Source organism: Amblyraja radiata, chromosome 12 (genome assembly GCF_010909765.2).
Source record: "Amblyraja radiata isolate CabotCenter1 chromosome 12, sAmbRad1.1.pri, whole genome shotgun sequence".
Lineage (NCBI taxonomy): Eukaryota > Metazoa > Chordata > Chondrichthyes > Rajiformes > Rajidae > Amblyraja > Amblyraja radiata.
Genome location: NC_045967.1, coordinates 56,892,070 through 56,904,772, shown reverse-complemented (window position 1 = coordinate 56,904,772; position 12,703 = coordinate 56,892,070). Strand labels below are relative to the sequence as shown.

Genomic DNA, 12,703 nt, shown 5'->3' with positions numbered 1-12,703 from the left:
GGAATCCCCGTTCCCTGAAGAACGAGGACATTTCCGATGCCCTGGTATGAAATGTCTCATCCTGGGAACAGATGCGGCGTAGGCGGAGGAATTGGGAGTAGGGGATGGAGTCTTTACAGGGGGCAGGGTGGGAAGACGTGTAGTCCAGATAGCCATGTGAGTCAGGGGGCCTTTTGATCAATCACCGACCTGCTTCCCTCACCGAAGCAGACGATGGCAGCAACCAACACAGAGAGAGAGAGAGATGCAAAAAAGCAGCTATGACATATAATACACAATAAACGATATTATAAATACACAATGAACAAGTTATGCATTCTTGTACTCTTACATGTGTATGACCGCACATAAAAAAATTCCCCCCCCCCCCCCACTTCCTTCCCATCCTCAGCCTCACGGACCTTAAAGTACCCCTAGTTCCTAAAAACCTATTTCCATCACTGGTTACAAAGTAGAATGGATGAGGGAGAGCCAGTGAATGTGGTGTGCACTTTCAAAAAGCCTTTGACAAGGTCCCACTAAAGAGATTAGTGTGCAAAATTAGAGTGCATGGTATTGGGGGTTGGATAGACTGGTTGGCAGACAGGAAGCAAATATGGATTAACAGGTCCCCTTCAGAATGGCAGGCAGTGGTTAATGGGGTGCTGCAAGGTTCAGTGCTGGGAATCCAGTTATTTACAATATATATTAACAATTTAGACGAGGGAATTAAATGTAACATCTCCAAGTTTGCGGATGACACAAACCTGGGTGGCAGTGTGAGCTGCGAAGAGGATACTATGAGGCTGCAGGGTGACTTGGATAGGTTGGGTGAGTGGGCAGATGCAGTATAATGTGAGGTCATCCACTTTGGTGGCAAGAACAGGAAGGCAGATTATCTGAATGGTGTCAGATTTGGAAAAGAGGAGATGCACCAAAATGTGAGTGAGCTTGTACATCAGTCACTGAAAGTAAGCATGCAGGTACAGCAGGCAGTGAAGAAAGCTAATGGCATGTTGGCCTTCATTGCGAGAGGATTTGAGTTTAGGAGCAAGGAGGTCCTACTGCACTTGTACAGGGCCTTGGTGAGACCGCACCTGGAGTATGGTGCGAAGGAAAGAACTGCAGATGCTAGTTTAAATTCAAGGTAGACACGAAATGCTGGACTGACTCTGTAGGACAGGCAACATCTCTGGAGAGAAGGAATGGGTGACGTTTCCGATCGAGACCCTTCTTCAGATTTATCTCATAGGACTAATGAAATCAAGGGAAATGTGGAGAAAGCAAGAACTATAGAAAATAGTGCAGGAGTCGGCCATTTGTGCCATTCAATATGATCATGGCAGATCATCAAAAATCAGTACCTCGTTCCAGCTTTTTCCCAATATCCCTTGATTCCCTTAGCTCTAAGAGCTAAATCCAATTCACTCTTGAACACATGTAGTGAGTAGGCCTCCACTGCCTTCTGTAGCAGAGAATTCCACAGATTCACAACTCTCTGGATGAAAATGTTTTTTCCTCATCTCAGCCCTAAATGGCAGATCCCTTATTCTTAAACTGTGACCCCTGGTCCTGAACTCCCCCAACATCGGGAACAATTTTCCTGCATCAACCCTGTCAAATCCTCTAAGAATTTTATATCTATCTATCTATATCTTTCTATATTACTAAAAGTCTGTTCTTGACCGGTTTTGGCGATCTGTGCTGCGATTTCCGAGAGAGCGCCGCCACCTACAGCCGTCATTTTTGGCCACCTTGCTCAGAGCCCCGCTCCGCCATATGTGTGCCGAGGATTTTTCCCGTCGATGAAAAATGACAGAGATATTAATGATTTTACAAAATTCCCCATTCTCTCTGCTGCCCCTGCTGGCGGCAGGGGGGGGGGGGACTATAAAACCAGGAAGTGGTGTGCCTCAATCAATGTCTGCAAGCTGGAGGAAGGCAGAGGGTCACGTTTCTCTGAGCTGTGAATAACACTGAACACATGTCTACTCAAATGTAAGTGTCCTTAGTGGTTCTAAAATGCTTGCAGAATGTGTCTATCGGTTCTAAAATGTTTGCAAAAAGTGTTTATTGGTTCTAAAATGTTTGCAAAAAGTGTCTCTTTTGGTTCTACAATGCTTGCAGAATGTGTCTTTTTTGGTTCTAAAATGTTTTTTTAGGTTCCCCCCCTTTCCTCTCCCCCCCCTCTCCTCTCCCCCCCCTCCTCTTCCCCCCCTCCTCTTCCCCCCCTCCTCCTCCCCCCTCTCCTCTCCCCCCTCTCCTCTCCCCCCCTTTCCTCTCTCCTCTCCCCCCCCTCTCCTCTCCTCTCCCCCCCTCTCTCCTCCCCCTCTCCTCTCCCCCCCCCTCTCCTCTCCCCCTCCATCCTCTCGACCCCTCTCCTTCCCCCCCTCTCCTCTCCCCCCCTACCTTCCAGTAACGTCAGGGGGAGGGCCTCATTTCAAAAACAGCTTCATCATCTCCCCAACGCACATTATTGGGGAGTCTGTACTTATTAAAAGTCTCATCTTGTATGTATGCGTATGTGTGTATGTGTGTGCTTGTTTCGGTATGTGTTTTTTGACCTTCGTCAAAACGCTATGTACCAGCACTTAAATGTTTACATATTTTTCTCCTCCATGCAGGTTCATCAGGTTAAGGTTCACTTATGGGCCTATTCCACTTAGGCGACTTTTAGGCGAGTGCAGTCGCCACATGGTCGCCACATGTTCGCGGGTGGTTGCCGGAGAGTCGCCTTCATGGTCGTGAGGAGTTCCTGCATTCTGGGAACTAGTCACGGGCTCATATGGTCGCCATGAATTTTTCAACATGTTGAAAAATTAGCGGCGACTAGAATGGAGCCGCCATGGCAAGTAGCGAGAATTCTCGAACCATAGGTGGATTGCCAGGATGTCGAGGGTTTTTGTAGGTTTTAGCCAGTGCTGACCGGTGAATTTAATTGGCTGATTGGGAAAAAAAGGTAAGCAGTATTTTTCAGAACGAAGGATAACCGACCGGGAATGTTAAATGTCCGCCGAGCTTCACAGCCGTGTATCTCTGGCTTCTTAAAAGTTGTCTCCATTCCTTCTCCCCCCCTCCCCCCTGCTTTGAAAGGATTTACTGTACACTGTGCTTTAGCTGTCTTTTTACAGCGCCAACCTTCCTGTTCATCGCGGTGTGTGTCCGTTTCATCTTGGCTTCACCCGTGTGAACCTTTTAGACAGCGCTCCCCCTGCTTGCCCTGTTCCCCGCCTGCATAACGGGGCGGTGAAGGAAGCGATGTGTTTGTGTGTGAGTGTGTTCCACTCTGGCAGTCGCCATTCCAGTTGCCGGTGTTTCAGGCGACTGCCGGCAACTTGTCAGTCACCGGGAGTCCGCTGAAAAATTGCCTAAGTGGGACAGGCACATTAAGATTTCATCCTATATTTAATATAATAAAATATATTTAAACTCCACACACAGCACCTGAAGTCAGGATCGAGCCTGGATTTCTGGCGCTATGGGGCAGCAGCTCTACTACCAACACCACTGTGCCGCCAGGTACATTCTCGTGGAATTGTTGTACTACTTAGCATTTTTTCAATGCTGCTTCAGCTCTTTCTGTTGCTGGTTAGTTTACCTTTCCTGAAGATTTGATTCCTCGAGATAGAGCGGCCCCGATGATGAACCAGGCTAGAAGTAGACAGAGAGCCAGGTTCCAAACAATCTCTCCCATCTCATCTATTGACGTTGACCGATGTAGAACCCCCTTACTGAATGACAAGAGAAAGACAAAGGAGATAATGATCGACCAGGAAGCAAACGTTACACATACCCCAGTTTACATTGTAGACTTCAGAAAGTCTAGGGGCGGCACGCACACCCCCATCCACATTAACGGGACGGAGGTGGAACGTGTTTCCAGCTTCAGGTTTCTGGGGGTCAACATCTCCGATGTCCTCTCTTGGACCCACAATACCGCAACTCTGGTCAAGAATGCTCACCAGCGTCTCTTCTTCCCGAGGAGACTAAAGAAGGTCCACCTGTCTCCTCAGATTCTGGTGAACTTCTACCGCTGCACCATCGAGAGCATCCATACCAACCAGCTTCGTCAAGGACTGCTCTCACCCCAACCATAGACTGTTTACCCTCTTACTATCCGGGAGGTGCTACAGGTCTCTCCGTTGCTGGACCAGCAGGTCCAGGAACAGCTTCCTCACTGTGGCTGTTACACTACTCAACACTGTAGCTCGGTGATTGCCAACCACCCCCCCCCCCCCCCCACCAGACACTCCTTCCACTAGGAAAAAAATAATTGCACTACTATGTCTGTATGCACGTAAATATATTTATTTATTGCTCATATTCTATGTCGCTCTTCTAGGGAGATGCTAACTGCATTTCGTTATCTCTGTACTGTACACTGACAATGACAATAACATTTTTAATCTGAATCTTTGAATCTGACGGCGTTAAACTAGAGATGGTTGAAAACTTCAAATTCCTAGGAGTCAATATCACCAACAACTTCTCCTGGACCACCTATATTGAAGCAACGACCAAGAAAGCATACCAACGCCTCTACTTCATTAGAAGACGTAGGAAGTTTGGCATGCCTCCTGCAACTCTCTCCATTTTCTACAGGTGCACAATAGAAAGCATTTTATCAGGATGCGTCACAGCTTGGTTAGAAACAGTTACATCCAAGAAATTGCAGCAAATTGTGGATGCAGCACAGACCATCACACAAATGAACTTTCCTTCTATTTACTCCATTTATACCCCACGCTATCTCAGCAAGGCCAGCAGCACAATCAAGGACGAGTTGCACCCTGGCCACTCCCTCTTCTCCCCTCTCCCAGATGTAGAAGTGTGAAAACGCACACCTCCAGATTCAGGGAGTTCCTTCCTAGCTGTTATCAGGCAACTGAATCTTCCTACCACAACCAGAGAGAAGTGTCTAATGCCCCTGTCCCACTTAGGAAACCGGACAGAAACCTCTGGAGACTTTGTGCCCCACCTAAGGTTTCCGTGCAGTTCCCGGAGGTTTTTGTCAGTCTCCCTACCTGTTTCCACTACCTGCAACCTCCGGCAACCACCTGCAACCTCCGGGAAAGCGCCAGAGACCCAGATTTGATCCTGATTACTGGTGCTGTCTGTACGTAGTTTGTACGCTCTTCCCATGACCTGCGGCGGTTTTCCCCGGGAGCTTCGGTTTCCTCCCACACTTCAAAGACGTACAGGTTTGTAGGTTAATTAACTTGGTAAAATTGTAAGCTATCCCAAATGTGTGCAGGATAGTGTTAGTGTGCGGGGATTGCTGCTCAGTGCAGATTCGATGGGCCTAAGGACCTGTTTCCTAGCTGTATCTCCAAAGTAAACTAAATTAACGTACAGACCCACACGTCTTTGGGATGTGGGAGGAAACCAGAGCACCCTGGGAACAGCCATGTGGTCACGGGTAGAACTTGCAAACTCCACAGTGACAACAGCCAAGTCAGGTCTGAACCCTGGTCACCAGCGCTGAAAGTCTGTAGCTCCACAAGCAGCGCCACTCGCACCCTACACCATTTTACTTGTTAAACTAGACATTCACCTTTTATAACATCATAAGTGATGGGAGCAGAAGTAGGCCATTTGGCCCATCAAGTCTACTCCGCCATTCAATCATGGCTGATCCATCTCTCCCTCCTAACCCCATTCTCCTGCCTTCTCCCCATAACCTCTGACACCCGTACTAATCAAGGGTCATTTCTAATCATTTTCCCCTACAAAGTGTACCGTGTGTGCTCTGTACAGCAAGTTACTTACTCCCAGTATTGTTCACTTGGACTCTGGTGAGGAACATGGATTACTGATCCATTGGAACAGGTTTTGTTGTTTGCCTCCAGCCAAGTTGTATTAACGATTCCAGAATACTCGCCGTCCAGAGTGAGGTTGCAGAGGGGATCTGGAAAATACGAAGTGGGGTTTAAAAGTACACACCTTCTTGAGTGATGACATTTACACTTAACTGTAACATGGAAACAAAAAAGAACTATATTATTATATATATTATATTATTAAGAACAGATTACAGCTTGTTTTTCTAGTCATTCTTAACTATTTTCTAAAAAATAGTTAAGAATGACTAGAAAAACAAGCTGTAATCTGTTCTTTTGCTGTGAGCAATACCATCAACCAATTTATTTTTAAAAATTCACTGTTCAACATTTAACACCAGTTCTGATAAACCTGAAACATTAACTCTGTTTCTCTCTCCACAAATGCAGCCTGAACTGCTGAGTTTATTTTCTGGCTTTGTTTTTAGGTTTAGGTTTATTATTGTCACTTGTACTGAGGTACAGTGATAAGCTTTCTTCCAGAGACAGTCAATGTCTGCAATGGGGTAGAGGTGAATTGGACAGTACCCTAGCTTGTGGAAGGACCATTCAGAAGCCTAGTGACATGGAGGGGAAGAAGCTGTTTATTTCAAATTGCCAGCATCTGCAGCCTTCTTTTTGATGTTAATATAATATCAATGCCTTAAACCGTCAATCCCACAGTAAAACCATTCCTAGACTGACAAAGAAAGATCTGACACTTTACCCAACAGAGTTCGCTCAGTACCTCTGGGTGTCCGGCTGCAGGTTTCATCCGCACCCCACCAGCTGAAGCAGTCTGACCACGGCAGCGGGGATTGGAAGGAAGCAAACAGGTAGAACAGGCTGTAGGCGTTGATGCAGCAGTAGTAAATTTCACTAATTGCCGCATAAAGGACCATGGTGATCCCCACACCTAGAAACGGAACAGACAAGCGATTATTGTAGAAAGTATTTCACGCAGATTCCACTGACTAAACATATTTTGATTGGTGGCTACGACACGGATGTGGAGTAAGGAAAATCAGATAAATTATGCAGAGAAATAAAACAGCAGCAACTTAGGACATGGGAATAAGTAGTCTTGTGATCCAAGGTGGCGCGCAGATTGGCTTCTCTGTGTGCATGTGATACAGACTGTACATTACATATCAGTGTAATGTACAATCTTACATTTAAAATGTACAACTTTGTTTGGAGAGCAGTAACCCTACATGTTATAGAGTCATAGAGTGATGCAGTGTGGAAACAGGCCCGTCCGCCCAACGCAGCCATACCAACCAACAATGTCCCAGCTACGCTAATCCCACTTGCCTGCGCTTGGTCCATATCCCTCCAAACCTGTCCTATCCATGTACATGTACCTTACCAGTTTCCCTACCCCACATCATTGCAGGAGTAACATTCTCCATGCCTTCCTCCTCAATTGCCAAACCAGTATGCTACCTTTATCGTGTCATGTCTAAGGACATCTTGGTCCCTCTGTATTAAAGCTTTGTTTTTTTAACTTGGGGAAAAAAACTTAATTTATAAAAATAGATTTTCTATTTATAGTTTATACTAGACTAAGTGGGACCCGTTGGGTCCCAGCATCACACAGGAGGGCTGGTCATCCAACGCAATATTCCACCTCTCCACAAATTCTAATATTGGTGGCCAGTTGGGAGGGGAGGCTTTCTGGAGCGCTAGTATGGGTGTTGTGGGCTGAAGGGACTGGTTTCCAGAGGACTAGTATGCAAATTGTGCGCCAAATGGATTCTTGAGCTGGCGTATCAGTCAATCAAGCCTGTTGTGCTGGCATCTCACTCACTCACGGCTGGTGGGCTGGTAGTTGACTCACGGCTAATCCTTGAAATTCTATTTCAAGCAGGGTATAAGGCCACCAAATTCAAGTGCAGTTTCTTACCACTTCTAGCAGCGTGCAAGCCCACCAAATTCAAGTGCAGATTCATACCATTTGAATTAGGGTGCAAAGCCACTAAAGACAGCGAGTCGTGACCTCTCCCTCCTCCATCTTGCAGAGACTGAGACACACCCACATTTCCGGGTTTTATAACCCCTCCCCCCCCCACCGGAAAAGGTGTGGCTTTCATGGAGTGATTGACAGGAGAGAGATTCTCAACATTTAATAATAAAACTAATAACATTTTTATTTTTCATTGATGGGAAGGATTCTCTGCATCTGCTCAGCGGAGGGGGGACTGAGTAAGATGGCCAAAAATCACAGCCGTAAGTGGTAGCGCTTTATCTAAAATCAATATACAGTGCAAACAGGAAGTAAGTGCATTTACAGTAGTGCCTTTTAACTTCAAGCCAAAGCAACCAAGCCACCATTTGCAGTAAGTAGTGCCTTTCAACTTCAAGCCAAAGCAACCAAGCCACCATTCACAGTAATAGTGCCTTTCAACTTCCAAGTCAAAGCTCCCAAGCCACTATTTGCAGTAAGTAGTGCCTTTCAACTTCATGCCACCATTTGCAGTAAGTGGTGTCTTTCAACTTCAAGCCACACCCAAGCCACCATTTGCAGTAAGTAGTGCCTTTCAACTCCATGCCACCATTTGCAGTAAGTAGTGCCTTTCAACTTCAAGCCAATGCACCCACGCCCCCCATTTACGGTAAGTAGTGCTTTTCAACTTCAAGCCACGCCCAAGCCATCATTTGCAGGAAGTAGTGCCTTTCAACTTCAAGCCAAAGCAACCAATCCACCATTTGCAGTAAGTAATGCCTTTCAACTTCATGCCACCATTTGCAGTAAGTGGTGTCTTTCAACTTCAAGCCACACCCAAGCCACACCCAAGCCACCATTTGCAGTAAGTAGTGCCTTTCAACTTCAAGCCAAAGCAACCAAGCCACCATTTGCAGTAAGAAGTGCCTTTCAACTTCAAGCCAAAGCAACCAAGCCACCATTTGCAGTAATAGTGCCTTTCAACTTCAAGCCAAAGCTCCCAAGCCACCATTTGCAGTAAGTAGTGCCTTTCAACTTCATGCCACCATTTGCAGTAAGTAGTGACTTTCAATTTCAAGACACAGCCAAGCCAACCAGGGGAGGGGGCGGAGGGGGAGGAGGGGGGGCTGGGGGGGGCGGGAGGGGGGGGGGCAGGAGCGCTTTCTGGAAGTGCTAGTATGAACCATTTAAAAACCAATAGACATTTTTTTTGTAAGCTTTAGAACCAATAGACATTTTTGCCAGCTTTAGAACCAATAGACATTTTCTGCCAGCTTTAGAACCAATAGACATTTTTTTTGCAAGATTTAGAACCAATAGACATTTTTTTGCAAGCTTTAGAACCAATAGACATTTTTGCAAGCTTTAGAACCAATAGAGACATTGTTTTGCAAGCTTTAGAACCAATAGACACTTTTTTTGCAAGCTTTAGAACCAATAGACATTTTTTGCAAGCTTTAGAACCAATAGACATTTTTTATAACCATATAACCATATAACCATATAACAATTACAGCACGGAAACAGGCCATCTCGGCCATGCAAGTCCGTGCCGAACAACTTTTTTCCCTTAGTCCCACCTGCCTGCACTCATACCATAACCCTCCATTCCCTTCTCATCCATATGCCTATCCAATTTATTTTTAAATGATACCAAGGAACCTGCCGCCACCACTTCCACTGGAAGCTCATTGCACACCGCTACCACTCTCTGAGTAAAGAAGTTCCCCCTCATGTTACCCCTAAACTTCTGTCCCTTAATTCTGAAGTCATGTCCTCTTGTTTGAATCTTCCCTATTCTCAAAGGGAAAAGCTTGTCCACATCAACTCGGCCTATCCCTCTCATCATTTTAAAGACCTCTATCAAGTCCCCCCTTAACCTTCTGCGCTCCAGAGAATAAAGACCTAACTTATTCAACCTATCTCTGTAACTTAGTTGTTGAAACCCAGGCAACATTCTAGTAAATCTCCTCTGTACTCTCTCTATTTTGTTGACATCCTTCCTATAATTGGGCGACCAAAATTGTACACCATACTCCATATTTGGTCTCACCAATGCCTTGTACAATTTTAACATTACATCCCAGCTTCTATACTCAATGCTCTGATTTATAAAGGCTAGCATACCAAAAGCTTTCTTTACCACCCTATCTATATGAGATCCCACCTTGAAGGAATTATGCACGGTTATTCCCAGATCCCTCTGTTCAACTGTATTCTTCAATTCCCTACCATTTACCATGTACGTCCTATTTTGATTTGTCCTGCCAAGGTGTAGCACCTCACATTTATCAGCATTAAACTCCATCTGCCATCTTTCAGCCCATTTTTCCAAATGGCCTAAATCACTCTGTAGACTTTGGAAATCCTCTTCATTATCCACAACACCCCCTGTCTTGGTATCATCTGCATACTTACTAATCCAATTTACCACCCCTTCATCCAGATCATTGATGTACATGACAAACAACAAAGGACCCAACACAGATCCCTGAGGCACCCCAGTAGTCACCTGCCTCCAACCCGACAAACAGCCATCCACCATTACCCTCTGGCTTCTCCCATTCAGCCACTGTTGAATCCATCTTGCTATTCCTGCATTTATACCCAACAGTTGAACCTTCTTAACCAACCTTCCATGAGGAACCTTGTCAAAGGCCTTACTAAAGTCCATATCTGCTTTACCCTCGTCAATTTCCCTGGTAACCTCTTCAAAAAATTCAAGAAGATTAGTCAAACATGACCTTCCAGGCACAAATCCATGTTGACTGTTCCTAATCAGACCCTGTTTATCCAGATGCTTATATATATTTTCTCTAAGTATATTTTCCATTAATTTGCCCACCACTGAAGTCAAACTAACAGGTCTATAATTGCTAGGTTTACTCTTAGAACCCTTTTTAAACAATGGAACAACATGCGCAGTACGCCAATCCTCGGGGACTATTCCCGTTTTTAATGACATTTGAAATATTTCTGTCATAGCCCCAGCTATTTCTACGCTAACTTCCCTCAATGTCCTGGGGAATATCCTGTCAGGACCTGGAGACTTATCCACTTTTAAATTTTTCAAAAGTGTCAGTACTTCTTTTACTTTGAAACTCATAGTATCCATAGCTACTCTACTAGTTTCCCTTACCTCACATAAATCAATATCCTTCTCCTTGGTGAATACCGAAGAAAAGAAATTGTTCAATATCTCCCCCATCTCTTTTGGCTCTGCAGATAGCTGTCCACTCTGTCTCTCGAATGGACCAATGTTATCCCTCGTTATCCTTTTGCTATTAATATAGCTGTAGAAACCCTTTGGATTTACTTTCACCTTACTTGCCAAAGCAACCTCATATCTTCTTTTAGCTTTTCTAATTTCTTTCTTAAGATTCTTTTTACATTCTTTATACTCCTCAAGCACCTAATTTACTTCATGCTGCCTATAATTATTGTAGATCTCCCTCTTTTTCCGAACAAGATGTCCAATTTTCCTTGAAAACCAGGGCTCTTTCCAATTTTTACAGTTTCCTTTCAACCGAACAGGAACATAAAGATTCTGTACTCTTAAAATTTCCCCTTTAAATGTCCTCCATTTCTCTTCTACATCTTTCCCATAAAACAAAATGTCCCAGTTCACTTCATTTAAATCATCTCGCATCTCATCAAAGTTAGCCTTTCTCCAATCAAAAATCTCAACCCTAGGTCCAGTTCTGACCTTCTCCATAATTATATTGAAACTAATGGTATTGTGATCACTGGACCCGAAGTGCTCCCCAACGCATACCTCCGCCACCTGTCCCGTCTCATTTCCTAACAGGAGGTCCAGCACTGCCCCTCCTCTAGTAGGTACCTCTATGTATTGCTGCAAAAAACTATCCTGCACACATTTTACAAACTCCAAACCATCCAGCCCATTTACAGAATGTGTTTCCCAGTCTATGTGTGGAAAGTTGAAATCTCCCACAATCACTACCTTGAGCTTACTACTAATATCTGCTATCTCCTTACATATTTGCTCTTCCAATTCTCGTTCCCCATTTGGCGGTCTATAATACACCCCTATAAATGTTGCTACACCTTTCCCACTTCTCAGTTCCACCCAAATAGCCTCCCTAGATGAGCCCTCCAATCTATCCTGCCAAGGCACTACTGTAATATCTTCCCTAACAAGCAATGCAACACCTCCACCTCTTGCCCCTCCAATTCTATCACACCTGAAGCAACGGAACCCTGGAATATTTAGTTTCCAATCACAGCCCTCCAGCAACCATGTTTCACTGATCGCCACAACATCATACTTCCAGGTGTCTATCCAGACTCTAAGCTCATCCACCTTTCTTACAATGCTCCTAGCATTAAAATATGCACATTTAAGAAACCCCCTGTCTCTTATTCTCTGTTTATTTCATTTTTTTTCTTTCTCCTCTTGTGTCTGAGTGTTTCCCTTTTCTGCTTCCTGCCTCCCATTCTGTCTACTAGCTTTCTCTATTTGAGTCCCTCGCCCCAACCAATCTAGTTTAAAGTCTCCCCAGTGGCCTTTGCAAATTTCCCCGCCGGGATATTGGTCCTCCTCGGGTTCAAGTGCAACCCATCCTTTCTGCACAGGTCCCACCTTCCCCAAAATAAGTCCCAATGATCCAGAAACTTGAATCCCTGCCCTCTGCACCAGTCTTTCAGCCACGCATTTATCCTCCACCTCGCTCCATTCCTACTCTCACTGTCGCGTGGCACAGGCAGTAATCCTGAGATTGTTACCTTTTTGGTCCTTTTCCTTAACTCTCCTCCCAACTCCCTAAATCCTCCCTTCAGGACCTCTTCCCTTTTTTTACCTATGTCATTGGTACCTATATGTACCACGACCTCAGGCTCCTCTCCCTCTGATTTCAGGATATCTTGGATGCGTTGAGACACGTCCGAGACCTTGGCACCAGGGAGGCAGACCACCATCCTGGTCTCCCGATTGTGACCA

The 12,703-nt window shown here is 45.1% G+C and overlaps 1 protein-coding gene across 1 annotated transcript in view; it reads right to left on the bottom strand.

The window, feature by feature from the left end:
* The window catches only part of LOC116979251 (sodium- and chloride-dependent neutral and basic amino acid transporter B(0+)-like), a 71,211-nt gene that overhangs the window by 42,401 nt on the left and 16,107 nt on the right, over positions 1-12,703 (bottom strand). Inside the window, exons 4-6 of the mRNA XM_033030851.1 lie at positions 6,547-6,714; positions 5,749-5,887; positions 3,578-3,710 (exon numbers count right to left, since the gene is read on the bottom strand). Of these exons, the coding sequence (XP_032886742.1) occupies positions 3,578-3,710; positions 5,749-5,887; positions 6,547-6,714 (440 nt within the window). The remainder of the gene's footprint in view (positions 1-3,577; positions 3,711-5,748; positions 5,888-6,546; positions 6,715-12,703) is intronic.